Source organism: Colletotrichum navitas (genome assembly GCF_030913465.1).
Source record: "Colletotrichum navitas strain CBS 125086 chromosome Unknown LY79scaffold_25, whole genome shotgun sequence".
Lineage (NCBI taxonomy): Eukaryota > Fungi > Ascomycota > Sordariomycetes > Glomerellales > Glomerellaceae > Colletotrichum > Colletotrichum navitas.
This window is the reverse complement of record NW_026850571.1, coordinates 142,083-165,211: the sequence shown is the minus strand read 5'-3', so window position 1 is coordinate 165,211 and position 23,129 is coordinate 142,083. Positions and strand designations below refer to the sequence as shown.

The window sequence follows — 23,129 nt, the reverse complement described above, 5'->3', positions numbered from 1 at the left end:
CATTCCCGCTCACAGGTTCCGGCTCGGACCAGTCGCCGCCCAGGCAACATGCCGCCGCCACGTCCGGTTCTGGGGGATGCACCAAGCACAGTAGCATCTATCCACGACTGCAGTCAGCTCAAGCTCCCCGTCTTTGCTTCTGGCGGAGTCTCCCATGGCGCTGGACTCTCCGGCCCTGCCCCCGACAGTCCCCGACAGTGAGCTCTCGTCCATCCTCGAAGTAGGTTTCTCGGTTCCAGTACCCTGGCTTGGGTTTACTGCTCACCATGTCCTCATTGTTTGCCGTCTTGGATTCGGGTGGTAGCCAGCTAGTCTCTCAAACGCAGCTGGCGGCGGGAAAAGCAATGCGAATGCATCGGACCCGACGCAAAGGGATTGAACATGGGCAGATACGGTGCCGTCTGCCCATTTAAGCCGTCCCATTAATGCAGCCGTTTCACGCAGTCTCTCCCGCACATCCGTTTAACGGCCTACGATCGATAAAGCCCACCATCATTCGTCGGCTCATGGGCCATTCTGCCCCTCCCCACCGGCTTACCCGCCGTCCCCCGACTGCGCTAGAGATGCTCCAGAATCCCAAAGAGGGACAGAGGATTGATTGCCCCTCGCCTCCATCTCGGCCAGTCGCCACACGCGAGAAGGGATACAGGGCCCGCTTGCACATTGGAGCATGTCTCTCTCATGTCCAAGTGGGGTTGGCACAGCTGCTTTGAAGGCCGACCTATGCTTCTCTACCCGTCCCGCTGGGAGGCTTCCTGTTGTCCGCTTCGAAGCTTGCCACGACCCTCTACTTCACCTTGTCACTGAGCTTTGAAACTGCTGTTCTGTTCTGTCCGGCGGCTACATAATAGGAAACGCAGCCTCCAAGGTGAAAGTGGTGTCGTCGTTGTCGTCGTCATCCGCTCAAGTATTCAGCCCAATTAGTCTCAGTATGAAGGGGTTTAGAAACCTCGCTCTTGCGGGAGCAGCCGCCACGGCGGTTCTCGCACAGGAATGTGTCAACGTCCTCACACCCAGCTACAACGCCCCCCAGGTCGCCCCGGGCTGGCAAGCACAGCTCGTGGCGACGGGCTACAAGAAGCCGCGCACGATTCACGTCGACAGCAAGGGCGCGCTGCTCGTGCTCGACGCCGCCGTTGGCGTCTACCACGTGACGTTCAAGGATAATGGCGGAACCTGTCTCACGGTCATGGAGAGCAGAATCTTGGTCAACAACACCCGTGTAAGAAGTGTCCCTTGGCGCATCGCATCCCGGCTGTATAGCTAACAATAACACCGCCAGCTGACCCACGGCATGGCACTCTCCGAGGACAGCAAGACTTTGTACGCCTCCTCGGTGGACCAGGTCCTCGCCTGGGCCTACGACGCTGAGACGGGCACCGTCAACGCCGAGCCCGCCGTGGTCATTGATAACATGGCCAATAACGACCAGACCACCCGCACGTTGGTCATGTCCAAGGCCTCCCGCGACCGGCTGGTCGTCTCCCGCGGCGTCGACGAGAACTTTGACATTGACGCCCTCGATGCGTCCACCGGTCATGCCCAGGTCAAGGCTTTCGACCTAAGTAAGTCCGGCAACGACCCTTTCGACTTCAATACGGACGGCAAGCTCCTCGGCTGGGGCATCCGTAACGCCGTTGCCGTCGCTGAGGACCCCGTCACCGGCAACGTCTGGGCCATGGACAACTCCATCGACGATATGACGCGCAATGGCGTCGACATCCACGACAACAATCCCGGCGATGAGCTGAACCTTCTCGGTGCCGTTGCCGACGAGGCCGAGCCGGGAAACTACGGCTACCCTCGGTGTTTCGCCGTCTGGGACACCATCATCCCACTCAACGACTCGCTCAAGGTCGGCGACCAGTTCTCCATGGAGCAGAACAGCACCATGAACGACACCCGCTGTCACAGCGAATACGTCGCGCCGCGCTTGACCTTTCAGTCGCACACCTCACCAGTCTTTCTCAAGTTCAGCAACGATGGCTCGCAGGCCTTTATGTCGTTCCGCGGCAGCTGTAAGTAGCCTCCTCTTCTTCCGTTCTTTCGACGTCGTTCCAGCTAGCTGACCGTGACCCCAGTCAACCGTCCCGACCCCGTCGGCTACGCCCTGATGGCCGTCGAGTTCTCCAACGGCGAGCCCGTCGCCCGCAGCGACTCGACCGACGCCCTCAGGAGTATCATGTTCAATAAGGACCTGAACGCGTGCCCTGGCCAGTGCTTCCGTCCCGTCGGCCTGGCGTGGGACGCCCAGAACCGCCTGTTCATGACATCCGACTCGACCGGCGAGATCTACGTCCTGCGCCAGAACGACACCATGCCCACGTCGACGACCCCTGGTACCATCGTCACCGGCACCGCCAAGCCTGGTGTCGCCAACAGCCTTGGCCCTTCGCTTGGACTTGGTCTCGCTGCATTGGTTGGCGCATGCTTGTTGACTTTCTAAGGTGCTGCGAGCGTATGTTGTTACGGGGGATCGTGATAAAAAGATGGTCGGATACCCGATCTAAAATGAATGAATGAATGATATGATATGATATGATATGAATTAGGCTTAAGAAATATGCCGCAGTACGAGAGATAACTTAACAATAAATGTAAATGACCTGCATATGACCTGGTATGTCCTGGCTCTCGTTAAACTTCTGAATGTTAGGGATATCTTACAGCCTGCGGCCCAAAGAACCAGAACCACAACGTGCTGATTGAGAGCTTGTTGGCCGCTGGCTCCACGCGGAACATTTCAGATACCCAGGCTCTCGAGAGTACACGTACCACTAAGATATCATAAAACAATCCTGGCTCCGTTCAAAGGTCTCCAGTAACGACAAAATGCAGAATGATTAGGTGAGGCTACCGATTAGTATGTGTTTAGTAACGCCAAGGTAGCAATGAGCAGGTCTGTCTTTGTCAGTTACTCGGTCTAAATTGCCACCAAAAGCTGATGCTGCAGCGCAAAAGGATGGGACGCTTGTCATGGCTGTTTCTGAAGAGTACGTTATGACGAGACACGTACGGTTCGACTCGGTTTCAGAGACCGTAATGCTAATTGTCGCCATTTTCCCTAATGGTGCTCAAAGTCTTTGACAACTATCAGGCAGACTCCCATGTATTGCAAGCTCAGAACTGGCTGGGCTAACACAGAAGTCCGAGCTAGATTAGAGTCGGGGTTTGAACATCATCCACATTGGTGTACAAACGATGGCTACGTACGATGGCAACAATGCGTATGTTGTTGTCGTGGGAACGAAATCCTCGATGGATTCGGTGCTTAGGTAAGTACTAATCAACTCTGGGGTATCGATCTATACCGGTGTTCCGACTCTGATGGGGAGAAAAGGAGCGGTAATTCAGTAGTCACTTAAGCGCCCGAGTGTGCGTGGCTGGTCAGATTTCGTCTACTTGTGCTTTTTCGGTCCCTGCTCGGCCGAATAATCTCTCTCCCTCGACAAACATCGTTTCACCATGTCCATAATCTCATGGGATCAGTCTCAACTCCCGTCACCTTTCTGAAGAGGGGATAATCTAAAAATACGCCAGAAGACTGTTCAAGGCAGCTCCCGCTTATCCTGGTCGTGATCTCCGGTGTTCATCTCACAAGCATATGCCTATATCACTACCACCATGAGAACAAAGTTGCTCCAATGCTATTGTCAATTTGAAGAATACGGACTTCAACTCTGGGGATCGTTGCAATCTCCATTACAGGAGCGGCCCCCGAGACCAGTCTCGAAGCTCCAAGTTTCCAAAATGCGTACAAGAGAAACCAAAGCTCTATCTCGCTTTTGATTCATTTAAGCTGATCTTAGATCTTTCATCGAGCAGATAGCAAAGTCGTCGTGGCATTGAAAAGACAGATGAGGATAGACGAGGATGAGGTATATCACAGAAACGTTGGGACAGTCTTAAAAAGACAAATGAGATGTATTTAAAGAGCCAAATGGCTGAAGCCTCACTGAAGAGGGAGAAGTTTTGGTATCAGAGATATAAAGAAAAGTCGTTCATCGTACTTCTCGACCAGACTTGTGTGGCCAAGGGGGATTTTTCCGTGACATTATTTCGTTTTCCATTGTTTTTTGTTCGTTTAGTTTCGTTTCGTAACGTCAAGTCGTTTTAGTCATGTAGTAAGGCAGCTCCAGACTTGGGAGCAACCGGCTCGGGACTTGCTTGGTGCATACATCTTGGTACACTAAGCACACCCTGACGTAGGGGCTTGGGTTGTGTCGGAGGTCGTTTGGGTCGATTCAACACGGATTTTGAAGTCTCGTGTCGGCGGTTTGGCAAAATGAACAAACCGCCACCGAGGTTATTTGGTTCGGATGTTCTGCAGGTGCAAGTGCAGGCTGGCGAAACTGATGGGCAACTCCATGAGCGAGCTCATCATGCTCGGGGTGCGGCATGAAGCTGGGATCTCGATGGCAAAAGCCTCGAAAGCAGATCGGGCGCCTGTTAATTAACGGATCATTAGTTGCTGGTTCGAGATTGGGAGAGTCATCCAGGGCAACATACCTATGCCGTGCAAGCTGGTCGCCTCAACATTATTGACCTCAGCGTTCGGTTCCCTAACGTGCGAGCTCTCTGCTTGGGCTGCAACAGTCGTCAGAATACATGGAGCAACCGACCAGACGAAGGGTGACTCACTCTCAGCAACGTCGGTCCCGTTTTCGAATTCGAACGACCAAGTGTTCTCCGGAGCCAACACGATGTCGGCGGGGCAGCCGGCGACGGCGGCATCATGCGACCCGGCCGAGGCGCCGAGAAGCAGTGCCAGCAGCACCGACAGCAGGCCTAACAGCCTCTGCCATGAAGGCGAGGCCTGGGCCATGTTGTGGGGGGTTGTTTGAGGGGTGGTGATCGAGGGGGGCCTCGAAAGAGGATGGGTTCCAAGAGAGAAACTTTCTCAAGGGCTGCGGACACGAACACGTCTTTAATAGACGGTGTCGACAACCCGGCCAACGGCGGCCCAATCCGGGCTTGTCAAAGGAGCGGTGGGTGTGGTCGGTTGCTCAGCCAGTCGGGGTTTGTTGCCTTATTTTCACGATCCCCTGCAAAAGTATCATCGGCGAAGATGTCTATTTCGTTGAAGACCGGCCAGTATGGGACTAGTGTGCACTGCATCTGACTTGTCCATGCACTTGTGGGCTGGGTTCCTCGTGGTTTTCTGGCGGTAAGCTTCGCGTGGTTCGTCTCAAGACAATCCTAAGAGCTGGGCACCATGGGTCGTTTGTTGAGGATCCGCTACAAGTCTTTCGCGACGAACCAGATCTCGTCGAGAGCGACACCAAGGGGGTTGGGCGATGATGGACAGTGGGGACACATAACCACACCGCAAGACTGCAAGAGAAGATGCCCCACCGTCAGATGGATTATCTACTGGACGCACCAGGGTAGACGCAAGAGTCTTGGAGGGACGGGCCTGTTCGCGCCCATCCATCCTCCTCCTTGTTTGCCGTGATGCGGATGGTTACCCAGCTGTAGCTGTGAGCCGTTGGTGCACAGAAGTGGCTGCTCAGATTGCATGCGCAACGTGTTGTGCACGCGAGAGAGATATGGAGCATAACACAGGAGCAGATATCAAACGATTTGACAAGATGTCATCTAACCATTTGTTATTTCTACGCCTAGAAGTTGCTTTTCAACAGGAGCAAGACATTCTTGTCGTCGTATATGCTTTGATGATCGTACTTGAGTTTCTGCGCAAATCCAGCTTTATTCGGGTGTATTACACAGATTTTTTCTTTCCTTTCTTTCTTTTGGCATCACTGAGTCAGAAAGCAGAGTCTCGGCACTTTCCGCTGCCGACGAGCGACGAAGCTACCTCCCTTGCCCAGATCGGTGCCTAGACAGCCCAGGCAACTCAGCACTGTATCTTAATAATACGGTTTGACGATTGATTAAAGGCAGTGGCGATGAGCATTGCTTCAGCGCAGAGTATCACAGGATGCCTACAGTCCATGTATCAATGAGCGCTTGCGGCTACAGCAAGGTCAACGGTCGTGGTGCTCAGGTAAAATAGTAAGAAACGAGGTGTTCTTATTGGTTTCGTGAAAGGCAGACGCCTGCATGTAATGTACCAGCCAGCTACACCAAGCGGCTTTTGAATTTATACAAAGAAAGCTCCCGGTGGGAACAATGAGGAAAAATCTTCATCACGAACAATCATCTAAGCACCCTGCAAAGCTGTTTGCTGGACTAATTGGCCCATGTTGAACGCAAAGGCCGACAAATATCTTATCGTCGATATCGCTTAAGCAGAGCGAGCCGGCTTGGCCTTGGGGGCGCCACCGGGACGCTGATGGAAGCCGCCGGTGGGCTGAGCAACACCGGGGATGGTACCACTGTGGTGCTTGTGCCCACCCTTATGCTTGCGGGGGGGGAAGCCGGGTGGCGCGGGAGTTGCTTCAGCCCGAGCAGCAGGGCCGGCGGCGTCCTTGGGAGACTTGCGGGTGTGGACGCGGAAGCCGGAGTGGTGACCGAAGCCGCCAGAAGGGTGAGCAGCGCCAGGAGCCTGGGGGGGAAATCCCGGGAAGCCTTCACCGGGTGGGCCTGTGGGCTTCGGGCGGCCAGGGCCGGCAGGAAAACCGGTAGGAAAACCGGTAGGAAAACCGGTAGGAAAACCAGTAGGAAAACCGGTAGGAAAACCAGTAGGAAAACCAGTAGGAAACTTGCCATCGGTGGGCTTGGGGCCGCCGGGACCGATAGGGAAACCGGTGGGAAACTTGCTATCCGCGGCCTCGGGGCCGCCAGGGAAGTTGGCATCGCGTTGAGCGAAAGCGCCAGCCGAACAGGCGGCGAGGAGGGTTGCGGCGATAACGTTGGCCTTCATTTTGAATCGGAATTGGGAAATGGGTCGAGAGGAACTGTTTGTCGGATTGAATGGAACGTAAGAAATGGTTCAATGAAAGAGGTTTCGGAGAATGAATGACAAGCCCGGCGTCGAAGGACGAAAGAGAAGACTAGCTTCAGAGTAGAATGGAAGTGATGGAGATTGAATGAATTGCAATGGAGTGAGAATGAAGCAAACAGTCTTTGAGAGGAGGAAACCGACGACTTATATCGATTTAGCCGTCGTAGTCGACGCCTATCAACCTGGGCTCATTGAGCTTCCGCGATGGCGTTAACCAGGCCAAATTCTAAGTGGGAGATCGACATAGGACTAGGTGGATCGGCTCGGAATAGCGAGCCATGAGCTTTCCGCAGCTCAAGAGCCATGTTTGGTCCGGAACGAGCTGCCACTATTCGGTTTGTCTGCGGCTCAGTTAGAGCCTGGAGAGTTGGTGGTCAGCCCCTCTAGCGCGTTTCGTTCGAGATAGAAGGGGCGGTACAATACATGGGTGTCAAAACGTTGTCAATATCCAACCGGTGGATTCTCAGGAATAAACAGGCTGCGCAAGCATTACGACTGCGTACGTAGCCCGGGGCCGGTGATGAGTTCCAGTTGAGCCGATAGTGTGGATTGCAGATGCGGGTGTTGGGAATAGTGTCGACGGGCTGCTCCGTACATAGTAAAGAACATCTAGACCCGGCAAAAAGGAATAGCCTCCAGTGATCCCCGCGAGAGCTGAGACCATCATAACCATGCGTTTCGAGGATAAAGTGATATGTATGGTCTCCCCACTATTTCCTTGTTTATTCCCCGGCGACGGGGGTTTGCTGTATATTAGAACTGTCGCAAGGGCCGCGGTACGTTATTACTCACCCTGAAGATCGCTCCATATTTGCTTTTGTTATCAGACCTGACATATTCGATAGATTCCATCTTTAGTGCCGTCCTTACCAACAAGGTGAGAGGCCATGGCCTATGTGTTGCGCGTCATCGAGCGATGGCACGTCGCGTCTAAACGAACCCAGGGAGCATGCCTGCATTCTGAACAGGCTTGGTATTAATGAATGTTTGGTCGGGTCAGAGTTGTGAACATAGACATCGCCATTTCGGAAACAGAAACGCATCGCCAGATGAAGCCTGACCCGCCAGTTTGATCAACCGTGCTTCCGACGATGATCCCCTCTTAATTAAACGTTACTTTGTCACCCCACTGCTTGTTCATCTATTGCCGGCTCCGTCGCATCACCAGGTGGGAGCCAACCAGCGATGACTTTCGCACCGGCCTGGGGAGCGGGCGCCGCAGCTGCAAAAGTGTGGACTGGTCCACGTCATTCATGCCTGCCATTTGAAAGTGTGGGAGCAGGGCGCGGCCTGTATTTTCGGATTTCGTGATCTACCTCTAAGAAACCTTTGAGATCCATGCACTGCCTCTCCTGCGCAATGTTCTCGTAAGGTTCGTTCTCAATCTATGCAGTCGCAGATCCGGTATGCAATCCTGAGCATGAAGGCCAAGAGAGGTCAGCAGGCTGAGCTTGTTACAGTACAATTCTTGCACATATAGTTTGGGATATACAGCGTATAGGTGGCTTGTTCAGCCGTTTTTTTCTGTTTCTTCTTTTTTTCAGTCAGACACGGGCACACTGCCCCCCCTTCCCCCCCGTACCTGTACCCTGCCAGCTGTGCTGATTACTGTCTATATCCAGCCTTATCATCGATTGGAGGGAACCACCAGTGACGAGGGCCAGAAACACGATTCGTTTGTGCTTCTGGGACAGCTGTCGTGGGGACTGAGGGTCAAGCTGTACAAGGGGTGCCCTGTCAACTCGTCTTGGACATAGTGTTGGTTCAGTCCAGAACTCGGCAGTGGAAATGTTCCCCATCTGATCCAAGTGCTCAATGACGTCTTGGTATTATGACGGCTTTCAAAGATATGTTTCCAACAATTACAGCCTTCCACCAACGTCCTTTCAAACTCTCGTTCTTCGCTTCATGCCAGGCTGAGTCCGACAGCCTCGGGAAATATCCATGGGCCTGGCCGTAATCAAACCTCAGAACGGGCCACCTAGCACGCTGAGGACTTGCTTGGCAATCCAAGAGTGTGCTTGAGTTGTAGGGCTGCGGAGACGTCAGAGATAAAGCCAGAAGACAATTAGGATGTAACACGATTAAAGGGTATCACGGCACGTACTGATACTCGTCCCAGTAGACCATACTCGCAGCGTCTTCGCATAGCGTCACGTTTGGTGTCTCTCCATACGCTCCTTGCAAACAACTGCCGTACTTTCCTAGAGGGTGGAAACCGTACGTCCGAGGTGCAGCGTAGTATTCAAACTCTTCAAAAAGCGGCCGAAGATCTACATTGACAGCTGCAAACCGTGGGCGACGTAGCAGGTCTCCCAAAAGATTGGTAAAACTCCGCAGTTCCTCCTTTGCTATAGTGTCCACATAGAAACCATAGGGAAGTTTTGATAGGTCCGGAGGTGAAATTGTAAGAACTTCGGCTGTATCATACGCAGCCTTCAGCTGTGTTCCTGCCTGGAGGAGAGCTTGGTAAGTCTGCGAAGCACTTATGTTGGGATTGAACAGGATGTCGTTGGCCCCAGCAAACAAAACAAACAACGGCGAGGCCAAGGCGATTGAGTCCAAGTCCGTGAAGGCCTGGCCTTGTGGCGTCGCCTTGCCGAGAAAGGTGGCGACTTGACCGTCAACTGAAGGCACCGCAATCGTTCCGCCCGCCCCGGTGTATCCTTGGACTAAACTGTTGGACGTAGTGGCGCCTCCCACTGCGTAGTCGTAAAGTGGGATCGACAAGTTTCCGGCCACATACTCGGGCCAGACGATGCCGTCGGAAAAGCGGCCTTTGTAGCTGAAGCCGGAGAGAGTCAGTCCGAGCAGTCGCCGATGTAACTGAAGATTTCACTGACTATGAGTCTGTAGGCCATGTAGAGTTTGATACGCGAGCCGATCCATTGCCTAAGTGTGAAATACGTTTACTTTTTCAGTCTTTTCCGAAGCATTTGATCGCTAGACACTCACCGTTGTCACTGAAAGAATCGCCGAATACCACGATGGAGGAGAACGTTAGTGGGGTATCCCTGTATTGCAACTGCAATTTCGTTGCATGTGCCGTCGCCGACAGGGCAATCAGGATCCTATACGTGCATATCATGGCTGGCGTTATGATTTTGAGGTGCCGCTAGATATTATGCTGTTAGCCTTCCTCGATGTCGAAGCCAAGAACGTTGAGGTCGGCAGCGCCGGATTGTGATGGTCAGATATGACGGTCCTTCCTCGTGTCTGACAACTAGATTGCTAAGCATGCTTCTTGGCGCTTTATGGGCCGTAAAATTCCGAGGGTGAGAGCTCTCTGCAGACAGCACAGTCAGCAATTCATTGGCCCGTTTTACTAACTCGAAGGGTGCATCTTTAGGATCTTAGAACTCAAGACACGTTTACAACTGGGCAAGGTCATTAAAAGCTTGGAATCTTCTTTAATGATCTGGGAATTCCTAACGCATGGTTGGTCAGTTGATGTACCCCAGTCGTGCCTCATTCAGTGGCCGACCCAGCCATGTCAGGATCACTAAATCTCCAATACTCGGCATTCAACCTTGAGGGTTTTGGTGCCGTAGGGGCTAATGTAATGGTTGCAAGTACCCAAAGCTGCATGACATGCATGCGAGGTGTCAAATGACCTTTGTATGTTAGTATACTTGATTTCAGAGCTTAGTCTTTTCAATACAAGAGCAGTATGACATTCACCAAGTTAATAATGGGTAATTCCCAAAAGCATTGAGATACACTAGTCCTATGTTCTGGCCCATTAGTCTAACAACTAAACAGGCAAGAAACATTTATAGTAATTAGCTAGTAACGTTAGTAGGCCCATAGTACCTAGTGCTTTAACGTGTGGCCTTCTAGGGTTGTCTTCAAGGCGTTTTAGTTTCCAGATATACACGCAGCCGTTAAAGTAATGGTCGGCATAGGTTCTAGGTGCTAGGTAGGAGCAAGCCATCCAAGATTGAGTCTGTCTCGCAGTTTCCTACACAACTTGAGTATTGTAAGCCCTGATGGTCTAGCGGTATGATTCTCCCTTAGGGTATTCATGATACCAAAATCTGGGAGAGGTCCCAGGTTCGATCCCTGGTTAGGGCCCTATCATTTTGGCCATCTTCCAAATTATGCATACACTCATGATGGTAATGAGTTCCGTATAAATGGAACCTTGTACAACACAACACGTCTTGGTGTTTGTTCTTTTGTTGGCTTGTACTTTTGGAGGTTAGAATAGAGCGCTAGTAACTTTTTCTTGAATTTCCACATCTCTCCCCACATGCTGGGTTCTAGCACACGACTGCAAACCATCCCTAGAGGACTTTAACATATTCATTAAACCTATCCTTAATTTCTTTGGAAATACCTTAGATGCTATGGTTGACAGTGGCCCTCCCCTTCAAGCCGCGCAAGATTTTCCGCAATATCTCTAAATCTGCATCCCTATAATGATACTGTCTTAACAATAGCTTGTGTATCTCCTCTACAACTATTGGCCGAGCTGTCTCCATTAGGCTGTCTCGGACTCTCGGCAGGGTTTGGTGCAACATGCATGCTGCTGAGGAGTAAAACGAACATTTCTGATAGTCACCAGAAGCTTTGATAGGCCGTATGGGTAGGCGTACCCACCTTTGTTCATTGGAGCATATGCAGTCATCACTTAGTGTAGTTCGTTTTGACCCATGTAATCAGCCATACCACCCTTCCCATCACCGCTAAGCTAGGGGCTGGAATATGCACCCAAGTACGGGCAAGGTACTCAGTAGCTGTTCAATACCCGAGCGATCTACAATTCACGCAGGGGGTGATCACCCTATCCGAGAGACAGCGTCGATTCGTATACCTACTGGTGAAGTTATAAACAAGCGCGAACACCAGAACATTAACCTGACCGCTCGACTTGGAAATCCCTCATCACACACTGCTATCCAACAAACCCATCGAAAGCACAAAGTATTGACACCACGCAGCATGGTAATGTTTGCTATTGGCGAGGTAAGGAGCCCCGCAGAGATGGTGCTCCGTATCTGCGCTCTAGCTGTGGTAGCTGGGATGGGATTCGCCTTGACTCGGATGTTCCAAGTGCGAATGAAGTTCCGAAAGCTTGAACGGCAGGGACTAGTGAGTTCATATTCTCTCAATTCGCTTTTTTGTCGAAATGTGCTCATGCAAGACAAGCCGATGATGCCCCATTCCTTTCTATTTGGCCATCTCCGACTGTTGAGCCAGCTCGTCTCGCACCTCCCAAAGGACAGCCACCCCAATTACCTTTCCCAAATCATCTTTGAGAATTGGCAAACACTGTTTCCTGGACTGACGTCTTGCCCGCCTATATTCTATGTCGACATGTGGCCGGTGGGTCCGTCCGCTATGTTCGCCAATGATCCAGATGTCGCGGCTCAGATGGTAGCCGAGCCGAGCATCCCGCGCAGCGACTACGTTAAATCAATTATCAAACCACTTACTGATGGTCTGGACCTAGTCAGCTCAGAAGGCGAAGCATGGAAGACGTGGCGATCGCGATTCAACCCAAGTTTCAGCAACAAGAACGTACTTAGTCTCGTTCCCGGCATGATCAAGGATGTTCAAGTGTTCACAGATCTCTTGCGCAAGCGAGCTGGCGTCGGTGGAGGTTGGGGCGACGTTTTCCCTCTTGAAGACCTCACGACGAACTTGACCATCGATGTCATTGGCCGAGCAGTCCTTGATATCGAGCTAAATGAGCAGACTACCGGGCCCAGCAGGTTCAAGAAACACTTTGCGGATCAGATCACGCGTTTCATTACGAGTCGAAACATCGTGACTACATGGAAATCGTACAGCCCTTGGCGGTTGGCAGCCATTGCCCACAACGCACATGTCATGCGCAGCGAACTGTTGCCTTCCATCGAACGGTGTTTGAGTGAGGAAAAAACCAAGAAGAGCTCTGGCAAAACCATTATAGACCTGGCACTGAAACCGATAAAGAGCGCAGCTCATGAAGAGAAGGCGCCTGTAACGGATCAATTATTCGTTGACACTGTCATCTCCCAACTGAAGCTATTCATGTTTGCCGGCTACGACACCACGGCGACGACTCTTTGCTGGGTGATGCACTGCATAGCCAAGAACCCAGAGGTTGCGCGTAAGCTGCGCGATGAACACAACAAGATCCTTGGTGAAGACCCTGCGATGGCGGCTGAAAACCTTCAACAGTCACCGCACCTGATCAACTCTCTCCTTTACACAGGCGGCATAATCAGAGAGGCTCTACGTCTAAACCCCGGCCCAGCGTCTCTAAGAGACGGTAAGCCGCACTATACTATAATCGACAAGGAAACTGGGGATCGCTATCCAACCGATGGATTCATTGTCTGGGACGGCACGCGCTCAAGGTCTCTCTCCGAGGAGCTGTGGCCCCGCGCTAAAGAGGTTGTGCCTGAAAGATGGGTGACGACGGATGAAAACGATCCTTTACGTCCAAAAAAGCATTCATGGCGTATGTTTGGTGTTGGTCCCCGCAACTGCATCGGACAGGAGCTCGCAGTGATGGAAATGAAAATGGTGTTGGTGTTCATGGCGAGAGAGATTGACATCGACTGTGCCTGGGACAAGTGGAATGCAAAGAAGTGAGTCATCATCATCACCATCCTAACCACAGTTGGTTGTATCTTGCTAATCTTCTGTTTTATCGTACAGCAACCATTCAGCACCAACGCCTGTTGTTGGAGAGGACGGTTGCTTTCAAGTCGGCCAGGGGACTCCACACCTCAAAGAGGGTATGCCGGTTCATGTTAGGCTTCGGCAAAGAGCCTGAAACATCGTCATTAAAGTTGTGAAAGGTTTCTTAGGGACGAAGCGCGCGGAAACTGCAAAAGAAACAACTCAGAATTTGGTCTCGATAGCAGCTGGGGCTGGATCTTATTTGCCGTTCCAGTAGTTCATTTCCCAAAGGATGTTGTGTCTCAATCAAACCCTGCATGTGCTCCGGGTCTGAAGGTGTGGCATTGGGAGTTCGTTTCAAGGGTGCAGGTCTTACTTGAAGAACTCGTTTGGCACGGTGCAGGCGAGGGGAAGCGCGGCATCAACATCATCAATGGCATCAAATACAAGTCAAACTTCAACAGATCACCTTGAGTCGGCGTTCTGCCGCATCGGCATCTCCCCCTTCGTCTTCAGAGTCAGCCCGGAAACACTCTCAGTTATGAATCTATCCTGTGCCGTACCGATATAACCATTCTGCAGCCTATTGGAGGCCGGGAAAGCACTGGAATGGTGGATATTACGGACCATCCACTTCGTGCGATTGGCGGAGGGGTACGGACTTGGGGATAATAAGGCCGTTCTAGAGCTTGACGCAGTTGATATGGAACAGCGAGAGAATATAAAGCCCTAGCCTCAGATTATTAAGACGACACGGTCAATCGCATGTGGCATGAATTCACTTTTCAACCAGGGATCCGTCACTCGATGTGATTTCGAACCGCAATTTATCATCACGATCCGCGCAAGAAGAACTAAGGGAGACGCGATTGGAGTATATTAGAAAGGAGAGTGCTGAGGTCCTTGCTCTTTGCACAAATATAGAAGGGGTTCCGGCCCGCGAATGAGTCCCAATCATCGCCATAGGTTGTAGTTCTACGTTACCCCTCACCGTGATGCCGTCACCAGACCTATTTAAAAAACCGGAATTTCAACTTCGCGGGACCGAGCTGCTTCTTCAATATCATATGTGTCTGATCCTTCCTTCCATGCCTCGTCGAGAACCTCGACAATCGAGTTGATGAGGCGGGGAGGGTCGGCTTTTGTAAACAATGTCCGTACATCGTCAAAAACCTGCTTCCACTCTGGGTGTGAAGCCAAAAGTGGGACTTCCAAGCTTCCTATCACTAATGGGTACATGAGCCCGTTGTGAACCAGCAGATGTTTGTTTTCGGGCAGTTCAATGGCTCGGTGTAAAGCATAAACCGATGCCACTAGGCGACATAGAATGACCTCTCGTGAGGGGAAGGGTGTCGTCTTTCCGGCTTCAACCACGTGTTGAATTGCTTCGACAGACGACCTCATCTTGGTTTCCTTTCGCTCAATTCTTCTCACATGTAAGACAGCTGTGTACCTCCAACAGTCCCAGAGTATGCATTGGGCATATAGCCCAACGTCTCCCGGCCAAGCCCACAAACGAGCCTCTAATTCTTGCGCGCCGCTGTGCCTAATGTCGGCGAGAACATCAAGGAGAGTCCGCGGCATCCCTGTGAGAACTTCGATGCCACCCATCCTGCCTCCTTGCCAACTGTCTTGTACTTTGCGGAGGTGACGCCAAATGCCCATGCTCGGAGTCCTTCTCCCAATTACCATGGGCTCCATGTCCATTATCGATAAGACTTCAAGGGTGTGTTGGACTGTGGGGTCGTGATCAGGCCCAGGTAAAAGGCGGCCCATGTCCGTTTCTAAATGATAGAGGTCGGCCATGAGCTGAAGATATATTGTCCATGGTCGAGCTTGGAGTAACTAAATTAATGCAGTTAGCGAACGGGAAGCGAAGTATGTTTCCGCTTTGGCACGGATTGGCAAAGACAGCAGCAGCGCAGTGCAGAAGCTTACGCATTGGGTACAAATAAGAAGGCCGGCCGATACGGTAGATGCATCATAAGACTCATGTCGGCTTTCTAACTCGGATCGAAACGTTTGAAGGGCATGATCAACAAGCTCCATCGATGACACCGACAACCCGTCCTCGAGATATGCTTGGATGGCTCCACAGACGTTGAAGAAGGCCGGGCTTCTCTCAGCCATTGCCACAAAGTGGCCTTTGAGCCAGCCCTGACTTTCAGTGTTGTAAAGCATATTCATTCCTGTGTGGATGACTTTGGACATGGGTCAGTCGACGGTGACGATAATGATGGCGCTGATGACGACGTGGACAACGCCCGGGAGCCATTACTCAAGAGAAACACGCAGCAGGGATGATATAGCTTGTGGCAGCTTGTGACAACTTACATCTTCGGAACAGCTGCTGTTTTGGGTCGATTACGTCGCCGGTCGGAGAGGATGTCAAGGAAGAGATGCTTAGCTGCAACTCTTGAGTACCTGGTTGCGAAGCGGAGCGGATCTGTGCAGGTCCAAGACCTTGCGTCCCAAGGGGTGCAGGCGATGATGAGATGGAGCTAACGCGGGGTTGTGGATCATCGATGGTCGGCGGATGGGATGAGGACGTTGCCGGGGTTGGATCTGGATCGCTGGCGGCGCGGTCGGGGACCGCTGCCCGAGCAAACCGGCCTCTCGAGGCTATTCCGTTGGTCCATTTAAGCGTGGTGTTGTAACCTTCACACTGGATCCCTCGTGTCTGGCATGCCCGGCATTCTGGTCGCGTTTCGTCGCATTTCCGCTTCCGTCGCTTGCAGTTCGGACATCCGCCCCTCGAGCGAACCATGGGTTAGGTGGTTCCCGACTCTTGCGCGCGTTTACCTAGTTCTGCGCGCCTAGTCGTTGGCCAAGTCCGTTGAAGGTGGTGCGATAATTTTATTCTGTGGATGGTGAATTTGAGCCCCTCCCAAACAAAGGCCCAACAAGCGCGGCCGTCGCATATATATGCCGCTTAGGGCATGGCACGGATACAGCCTCGGGGTCCTAGTTGTAGCAAGCTGATGTTCCAGGACAGGGGCATCAAACGTCAGCAGTAATAAAGTTTTAACCCACGTATGCTGCCCGTACTCACTTGTCCAATCCCCAGCAAGTGACCGGAAGGGGTGGGGTGTCTTATTACTGCTGGTTGACTAGGGTCGTTCAACCGTATGTGTGGGTGTCCCTGTGTCCAGTCGATGTCGCAATACCAAACAATAGTCACGATTCGTGGCTGGGCAGCCTATGCTAAGGCGTGCAGTATATTCAATTGCCATCACTCAACACGTTGATGGCACATAGGTTAGGTTTGACGAGATTCATATCTTTGAAGTTGTATCCATCGAGACAGGTGACTACGGTGACCGATGACTATATGTATTAGACCAAGTCACTCAGCATGTCCACAAGGGATTGACTCGGGTACATAAGAATTAGCGCAAATATGATCGTCAATGTTATCCTCTGGGAACAGGAGTTTTCTGGTAGTTGCGCCGGCATGGGAGGCCTTTGTAGAGACACAGTTTGCGTTCCAACGCCAAGTATCTGATTAAATGACTGACTTTCCCCCACGATCATGCCTGGAGATGCTTGATACTTTGGCCACATGAATTACCGGGCCGAGCCCACCACTGAAGACAACAAAGTTTTGACATTTTCGGGTCTGCTCATAGTGGCCACTTCAACGACAGCACTCAGCCATAATGCCTCTTCCCTGCCACCGGGAATCGCTCTCTTGAGCAATTGTGAGACTGCTGAGCTTGTTATCCGATTTGTGGACTCCATGTCAACAAGTTATCCCAAACATAGATGAGCAGGCCACGGAATCGACCTCCTTCGTTGTTTCGCCTACTCCATCCTCGACCCAAGCGATCCTTTGGTATGTCGATGCTGTCAGAGCCAACCTATTTGATGTTATGTTTTGTGCGCACTGACATTTTGTCATACTAAAAACGACGCCGTTAGTCGCAGAGCAGCAACTAACGCCTTATATAGGACCTATAGGTCACAACACATTTCAATATCGCAGAACTGGGCCAAATGGAGAAAGCGTCTGAACTGCGGTTTGACTATGGCTGTAACAGTAGCCGCTTTCACGAAGTAAATGGCCCGCTTCCACTATATCATATGTCTCGTAGTCAAAATAATAGCTTCGGTTTGCACTAGCATCTTCATTCAAATCGTCTTTTGGCAGCAAATGACGGTTGATCTTGATCTTTCATTCCTTCGGCTCAGCGAGGCGCAGTCAGCCCAACTGGCGGGTCTAGCGACTGGAAGTATCTTCTTCATACCGCTTACCGTCAAGTACGGTCGGCGGTCTACGTATCTGGTTTCCGCTACCGTATTAGCAGTCGTAGCATGGTGGACAGCTTCCATGCACACATGTACCGAGTTGATCATCACAAACATCATCACTGGGCCGGCCGGCGCGATTAACGAGACTGCTAGTCTGCTGTGCAGATGACTGTAAATCCGCAACTTTCTTTATTCACCCCCTGACGTTATCAAGCTTGGCTAACGCTTTGTTTCAAACAAGATTGCCGACCTGTTTTTCCTTCCTTCACCAGCGAGGATCCGCTAATGGCCTTTTATTTCACTGCTGTTATGACAGGCAGCTTGCTCACCCCCTTGGCCGCAGGCACACAAGCCGCCACCCAGGGATGGCGCGGGTCATATTACTATCTTTCTATTGCGCTGACAATACTTTCTTTCCTGTTTGCTTTTCTGTACAAGGAGACCAAATACACCCCGGCCGTCATCAGCCAGCACCAAACGACCAACTTCACCTCGCCAGATCACAAAAAGGATATATTGAAGGTTAAGAGTGCAACAGAGAGCACTCTCAAGCTGAATTATCCGCAAGTTCACGCCGCATCCCGCGTGAGTATGAACACATATCGTAAGAGAATGCGCCTTCTGTCTACTACACCAGAATCTCTGACACAACTCTTTATCCTGCCGCTCCACGTTATTACACTCCCGCACGTCATGTTTACTGCTCCTACTTTGACACTCAGGCAATTGGTCTTATGACTCTGGGTCCCTTTGTAGGTAATATTTTGGGCAGTCTATATGGCGGTCCATTCGCTGACTGGGCTGTCATGCGTCTTTCCAAGAGGAGCGGATGAATATATGAGCCAGAAATGAGATTATATCTCTTTTTTCTACCCGTAATTAGCATGGCAGGTGGGATAACAACGTTTGGAATTACATCAAACCGAGTAAGTCGTTTAAAACACCCTTTCTGAGGCGATGCTCCTTTGGACCCGGAGGCTGCTAACAAATCAGGGCATGCACTGGATCTTCCCAAGCATCGGCGGCGCGCTTTTTGCCTTTGGTCTTGGTGCGAACGGTGATATTACCTTCACCCTCGTTATCGACACATACAAAGAGGTTATTCAGCCTGATTCCTTTTACGCGGCAGACGCTAACATTCATATTCGCAGCTTACTGCAGAGGCATTCTTTGGTGTTGCGTTCATTCGTAATGCAGTCAGCGCAGGTGTCCCCTCGGCCCTTGTTCCCTGGATGTCGAGCATGGGCCTCAGCAACATACATATACTGAGCGGAGTGGTGTCACTTCTCATCGGGCTTCTATATGCTCCCTTGAATATCTGGCGTAAGCGTCAATTCTTGGCACTTGTAAAGGAAGGATGCATTGCCTCAGAAGAGTTGTGCAAGATAAACACAGTGTGATGAACAGTCACTGTGTTGAAAGCCAGATGGCATACGCTAATGATTCAATACTTGTTTCTTACATGCCGGCAATGAGAGGTCAACATCATGATCTTGCCGTGATCAGATACGAGAAGCTGGTAGGAGTGGGTATGGCTATGATGCCTGGTCCCTCCCGGCCATATCGGCAAAGCGTGGGATTCTGATCGGTTGTCGACAATTACTGAGACTTACTCGGCGGCACTGCGACCCACCGGCGGTGTTTTAACTCGCAAACGGCCGGCCGGCGGGTAGTCCTTCCTGTATAGGATGTCACACCCGCCGCTACTTTACTCCTCACAATGCTCCAGCGTGTCATAGCATGGTGCGATGCTTGAGGTGTTCTGGCCCATAATAGATAAGCTGTCGCTTCTTTCGGGTGTATCTCTTCTTGTACATCTAAGGAATCATCGGAAACTTCCATCCCAACATAATCTTTCGAGGATCGTTATCTATTACTTGAGAAACATCGGACGACGCATCACTTTCTTTAGGTCCTGTGCACTCTTACAGCCTACTTCCCATTTTCCATGATGCCTGCTGCTACTGGATGGGAGGTTATTGCCTCTCGTCATCGAAATGAGCAACAGCAGGCCATTCCGCAAGGTTGGGCTATTCCACATTCGAAGCTGAAGGAGTTAAACGGCACCGGAACAGCCAATGAAGGACGACTAGTTTTCCTGGAAGCAGCAAAGAAGTCTGCCCTTCTTACTGAGAAGGAGCTCAAGATCACGCAGAATTACAATGCAAGGAAATTACTCGAAAAAATCCATAAAGGAGAACTCTCGTCAGAGGAAGTGACATTGGCGTTTTGCAAGCGTGCTGCCATTGCTCAGCAACTTGTGAGTAGCATTGGAAGCAGTTCAAGGCTCTCCTAAACAGAATCTAACTCCGTCTACAGACTTCCTGCTTGACCGAGATACTTTTCGATGAGGGCATAGCGAGGGCTCGGGAACTTGACCAACATCTGAAAGCTACTGGCAAGCCGATCGGTCCGCTGCATGGTCTACCTATTAGTCTCAAGGTAAAAGGACCTCTCTCGGAAAGCCCACACATGTGCTTCGAAACAGCTTACACATGATAGGACTCATTCGTGGTAAAAGGTCGTTACGCGACAGTTGGTTATGTTGAATTTCTTAAGCGACCGCCGCCTACAACCAACTCAGCCATGGTGGATCTCTTGCTAGATGCTGGAGCAGTCCTGTTCTGCAAAACCAACATTCCTCAAACAATGATGGTACGTAACTGCTATGTTGCTTTAGGTACTAGCCGCGACAGCCAGAGGAACATTCTGACCCCCTCGCGTTAGACGGCCGATTCGGAAAACAACATCTTCGGGAGAACCCTCAACCCGCGCAAGACTTCCTTGACTGCTGGCGGTTCGACGGGAGGAGAGGGTGCCCTCGTGGCATTCCGAGGCTCGGTGTTAGGCGTGGGCACTGACATTGCAGGCTCTGTCAGAATCCCATCTCTCTGCTGCGGAGTATACGGTTTCAAACCCACGGCTGACCGGATCCCATTCGCTGGCAAGGTATATCATCCATTTCCCAAGCTTATGCTCCCTGGAATATCACCAGCTATCGGTCCAATTGCAAACTCGGTCGACGACCTCATCTTGCTGATGGAAACGACCATTGCACAACGCCCTTGGGAGTATGACGCATCTGCGATTGATACACCGTGGAGAAGTCTGGATGATGCCAACAAGGCCCTCACCATTGGCGTCCTTCCCGAAGATCCCAATTATCCATTACATCCTCCTGTTCGCCGCGCCCTTGACGAAGCAGTCTCTTCACTCGAAGCTGCAGGACACAATATTGTTCGCCTTCCATTAGACCCTTCTTGCGGTCCCAGTTTGGGGGTCAAGCTAGCATTTACCTATTACGGCCTGGGTTCATCCAGTCTAGATGCCTTGGAGAGCGAGATTGGAGAGCCACTCATCACTTCAGTTAGGGCAAGCGTGCACCCATTTGGAAACGAGGGACCTCTCGTCTCGCCAGAATTGGACACAGCACATCAGCTGGGTGAATTCCTCAACCTTCGCGCTGCCTACGCCGACAGCTGGCGAAAGACTTGGCGGAAGTATAAGCTCGATGTTGTTCTCGGGCCTGGAGCAATAAGCACCGCCGTGCCCCACGATACTTACGGCGTTCCTGTGTACACCGCGATGTGGAATGTGTTAGACGTAAGAAGATACCATATATATACAATGGCATGGGCCCTTCTCGCTAACTGCTCATAGTATCCTGCTGGTATCATACCGCATGGCTTTGCTTCGTATGACAAGGATCCTCAATATCAGAAGGCAACTTCGCAATTTGATGCAGACTGTGAGTGGCCAGCAAGCTTTTGAAAAGTAGTCGCACCGTTCAATTGACTCTTTCTCTTTTCTCTAGATGACCCCAAGGCGTGTGACGGTGCCCCATGCGCCATCCAAGTAACGGCCCCTCGATTCCGGGACGAGGAGTGTTTGCAAGCGATGCGGATTATCGACAGAGACATTCGGCGATAGAGCAAAACTTGGGCTAAAAATACATTGCTGTTTTTCTATTTACCTCTTTTCTGCAAGCATTCATTCGTAGAGTAACAATTTATACCATTCAACTACTCCTATCTTGTACTTTGCGGATGATAGGCTTCAGTAGCTCTGGTAGGACGACTGCGGCATCTCCGACAAACACCCAGTCCTGTTCTGGCCGTATATTTTTGGCATCGTCAGCGCACGTATTTATGACAGCGATCCTTGCCCCCTTCTTCCGGGCCATATCAGCATACCCGGCGGCTGGCCAAACCTTGCTGGAAGTACCTATGGTGAGACAAAGGTCTATGGGCTCGGGGTTTTCGAAGAGCGCTTCAGTCTCTCTTACAATGTCGATGGGCAGAGGCTCGCCAAACCAAACGACCCCCGGTCGGAGAGCATTATTCTTACATTTAGGACACTGTGGCAAATCCTCTTTCGAGAGCCCCGAAGACAACCGGGTCAGAGCAGGCGTGTTATTCGCTGGTTGTCCGGGAGGCTTGAGGGCGGTCATGTCCTGTGTCGTTGGGATGCTGCTTTGATACTTGTCGCCAAGGATCTGCGCGTTCTTCCGAGCGATGCCAGCTAAGAGGATAGGGCTAGCCTTGGGCTTGTTCTTGGGTTCTGTGCTGCCGATGGTTTGTTGCTCGTCCTTGGAGGGGTCAAGAGCGGGTGCCAAAGACGCCTCGAAATTGTCACGCTCGATGTACCCGCACCCGGCTTCGTCGAAGCATGACAAAGTAAACAGATTGCCGTGAAGCTCCTTCAACTGGCCGGGCGGGTGGCCGGCAAGCCGGCTGAGGTTGTCCACGTTTTGCGTCAAAGCGATGAAGCCGGGCATTTGACGAGCGAGCTCAGCTAGGGCGTAGTGAGCCGGGTTTGGCTTCGCGCGGAGCGCCTCCTGCCGACGATACGTGTAGAACTGCCAGACAAGGCCAGGGTCATGACGGAACCCCGCGAGCGACGCGACCTGGGTCACGTCCTGGTTCTTCCATAGTCCACTGACCCCTCTGAAGGTTGAGAGCCCTGAAGATACCGAGAGTCCTGCGCCTATGACGGCAATCATACGTTTTGATCGTTTGAGGGCGTCATGAAAGTCGGCGACAGCCACGGGGTCCAGATCCGGTAATTTGATTGTTGAGTCAGCCATCTTAGCTTGTTCGAATATCACGCATAATTTTCATCCGCCCAAGATCTTTCTTTCAAGTGTTGTTAAGAAAAAAGCAGAAAAAAACAAAAGAAAAAAAAATGGCGGCCAGAGTTTATTGTCAGTTGCCTAGAAGAATATCGACAAGGCAGCCATCTTTGCCTGATGTCTGATGTAAGACTCATATCCGGCCAACTTACTCTGGGCCAACGCAATCAAGCGGGCCAATCAACCGGTCCTGATAACAGGTTGCTACTATCTTTAATACAATTC

At 51.5% G+C, this 23,129-nt stretch overlaps 9 protein-coding genes and 1 non-coding gene across 10 annotated transcripts; 5 read left to right on the top strand and 5 right to left on the bottom strand.

Moving 5' to 3' along the window:
- Positions 1–931: 931 nt before the first annotated feature.
- On the top strand, positions 932–2,446 carry LY79DRAFT_514361 (glucose sorbosone dehydrogenase; the record flags this gene model as incomplete). Its single annotated transcript, XM_060554602.1, has 3 exons — positions 932–1,222; positions 1,283–2,018; positions 2,082–2,446. 3 exons carry the CDS (start codon positions 932–934, stop codon positions 2,444–2,446), a joined length of 1,392 nt encoding a protein of 463 aa, XP_060414747.1.
- A 1,772-nt stretch (positions 2,447–4,218) lies between these two features.
- LY79DRAFT_178951 (uncharacterized protein) lies at positions 4,219–4,973 on the bottom strand. The gene is made up of 2 exons (XM_060551286.1): positions 4,510–4,973; positions 4,219–4,446 (listed from the first exon to the last, which is right to left on the bottom strand). The coding sequence occupies exons 1-2, from the start codon at positions 4,823–4,825 to the stop codon at positions 4,307–4,309; spliced, it is 456 nt and encodes a 151-aa protein (XP_060414746.1). The 5' UTR covers positions 4,826–4,973; the 3' UTR covers positions 4,219–4,306.
- A 1,274-nt stretch (positions 4,974–6,247) lies between these two features.
- On the bottom strand, positions 6,248–6,826 carry LY79DRAFT_669282 (uncharacterized protein; the record flags this gene model as incomplete). The annotated part of the gene is made up of 1 exon (XM_060563621.1): positions 6,248–6,826. The coding sequence occupies one exon, from the start codon at positions 6,824–6,826 to the stop codon at positions 6,248–6,250; it is 579 nt and encodes a 192-aa protein (XP_060414745.1).
- A 2,048-nt stretch (positions 6,827–8,874) lies between these two features.
- On the bottom strand, positions 8,875–9,995 carry LY79DRAFT_589799 (GDSL-like Lipase/Acylhydrolase; the record flags this gene model as incomplete). The annotated part of the gene is made up of 4 exons (XM_060561068.1): positions 8,875–8,941; positions 9,015–9,692; positions 9,751–9,799; positions 9,863–9,995. The coding sequence occupies 4 exons, from the start codon at positions 9,993–9,995 to the stop codon at positions 8,875–8,877; spliced, it is 927 nt and encodes a 308-aa protein (XP_060414744.1).
- An 895-nt stretch (positions 9,996–10,890) lies between these two features.
- On the top strand, positions 10,891–10,981 carry LY79DRAFT_t112. Its single transcript has one exon. It is a non-coding gene; the product is annotated as a tRNA-Pro (tRNA).
- A 1,269-nt stretch (positions 10,982–12,250) lies between these two features.
- LY79DRAFT_514472 (cytochrome P450 4V3) lies at positions 12,251–13,676 on the top strand (the record flags this gene model as incomplete). The annotated part of the gene is made up of 2 exons (XM_060554615.1): positions 12,251–13,488; positions 13,559–13,676. The coding sequence occupies 2 exons, from the start codon at positions 12,251–12,253 to the stop codon at positions 13,674–13,676; spliced, it is 1,356 nt and encodes a 451-aa protein (XP_060414743.1).
- Positions 13,677–14,324: 648 nt separating this feature from the next.
- Positions 14,325–16,392, bottom strand: LY79DRAFT_551894 (uncharacterized protein). Its single transcript, XM_060557680.1, has 3 exons — positions 15,857–16,392; positions 15,461–15,723; positions 14,325–15,367 (listed from the first exon to the last, which is right to left on the bottom strand). The coding sequence occupies exons 1-3, from the start codon at positions 16,287–16,289 to the stop codon at positions 14,537–14,539; spliced, it is 1,527 nt and encodes a 508-aa protein (XP_060414742.1). The 5' UTR covers positions 16,290–16,392; the 3' UTR covers positions 14,325–14,536.
- Positions 16,393–17,088: 696 nt separating this feature from the next.
- LY79DRAFT_649341 (major facilitator superfamily domain-containing protein) lies at positions 17,089–19,358 on the top strand (the record flags this gene model as incomplete). Its single annotated transcript, XM_060562520.1, has 9 exons — positions 17,089–17,357; positions 17,474–17,578; positions 17,714–17,925; positions 18,015–18,463; positions 18,496–18,583; positions 18,620–18,699; positions 18,767–18,871; positions 18,925–19,096; positions 19,252–19,358. Exons 2-9 carry the CDS (start codon positions 17,550–17,552, stop codon positions 19,356–19,358), a joined length of 1,242 nt encoding a protein of 413 aa, XP_060414741.1. The 5' UTR covers positions 17,089–17,357; positions 17,474–17,549.
- Positions 19,359–19,721: 363 nt separating this feature from the next.
- LY79DRAFT_589795 (amidase) lies at positions 19,722–21,703 on the top strand (the record flags this gene model as incomplete). The annotated part of the gene is made up of 6 exons (XM_060561067.1): positions 19,722–20,033; positions 20,093–20,215; positions 20,276–20,428; positions 20,501–21,376; positions 21,434–21,521; positions 21,588–21,703. 6 exons carry the CDS (start codon positions 19,722–19,724, stop codon positions 21,701–21,703), a joined length of 1,668 nt encoding a protein of 555 aa, XP_060414740.1.
- An 88-nt stretch (positions 21,704–21,791) lies between these two features.
- Positions 21,792–22,859, bottom strand: LY79DRAFT_669278 (DHS-like NAD/FAD-binding domain-containing protein; the record flags this gene model as incomplete). The annotated part of the gene is made up of 1 exon (XM_060563620.1): positions 21,792–22,859. One exon carries the CDS (start codon positions 22,857–22,859, stop codon positions 21,792–21,794), a length of 1,068 nt encoding a protein of 355 aa, XP_060414739.1.
- Positions 22,860–23,129: the final 270 nt, after the last annotated feature.

What these genes read in the sequence shown, in the direction of transcription:
- LY79DRAFT_551894 (XM_060557680.1), bottom strand. Translation starts at nt 16,289, where the DNA reads ATGGTTCGCTCGAGGGGCGGATGTCCGAACTGCAAGCGACGGAAGCGG. An exon ending in ACAGCAGCTGTTCCGAAGAT is followed by an intron (nt 15,724 to 15,856) that starts GTAAGTTGTCAC and finishes CCATGTCCAAAG; the next exon opens with TCATCCACACAGGAATGAAT. An exon ending in TTCTTATTTGTACCCAATGC is followed by an intron (nt 15,368 to 15,460) that starts GTAAGCTTCTGC and finishes GCATTAATTTAG; the next exon opens with TTACTCCAAGCTCGACCATG.
- LY79DRAFT_178951 (XM_060551286.1), bottom strand. Translation starts at nt 4,825, where the DNA reads ATGGCCCAGGCCTCGCCTTCATGGCAGAGGCTGTTAGGCCTGCTGTCG. An exon ending in GACCAGCTTGCACGGCATAG is followed by an intron (nt 4,447 to 4,509) that starts GTATGTTGCCCT and finishes GTTAATTAACAG; the next exon opens with GCGCCCGATCTGCTTTCGAG.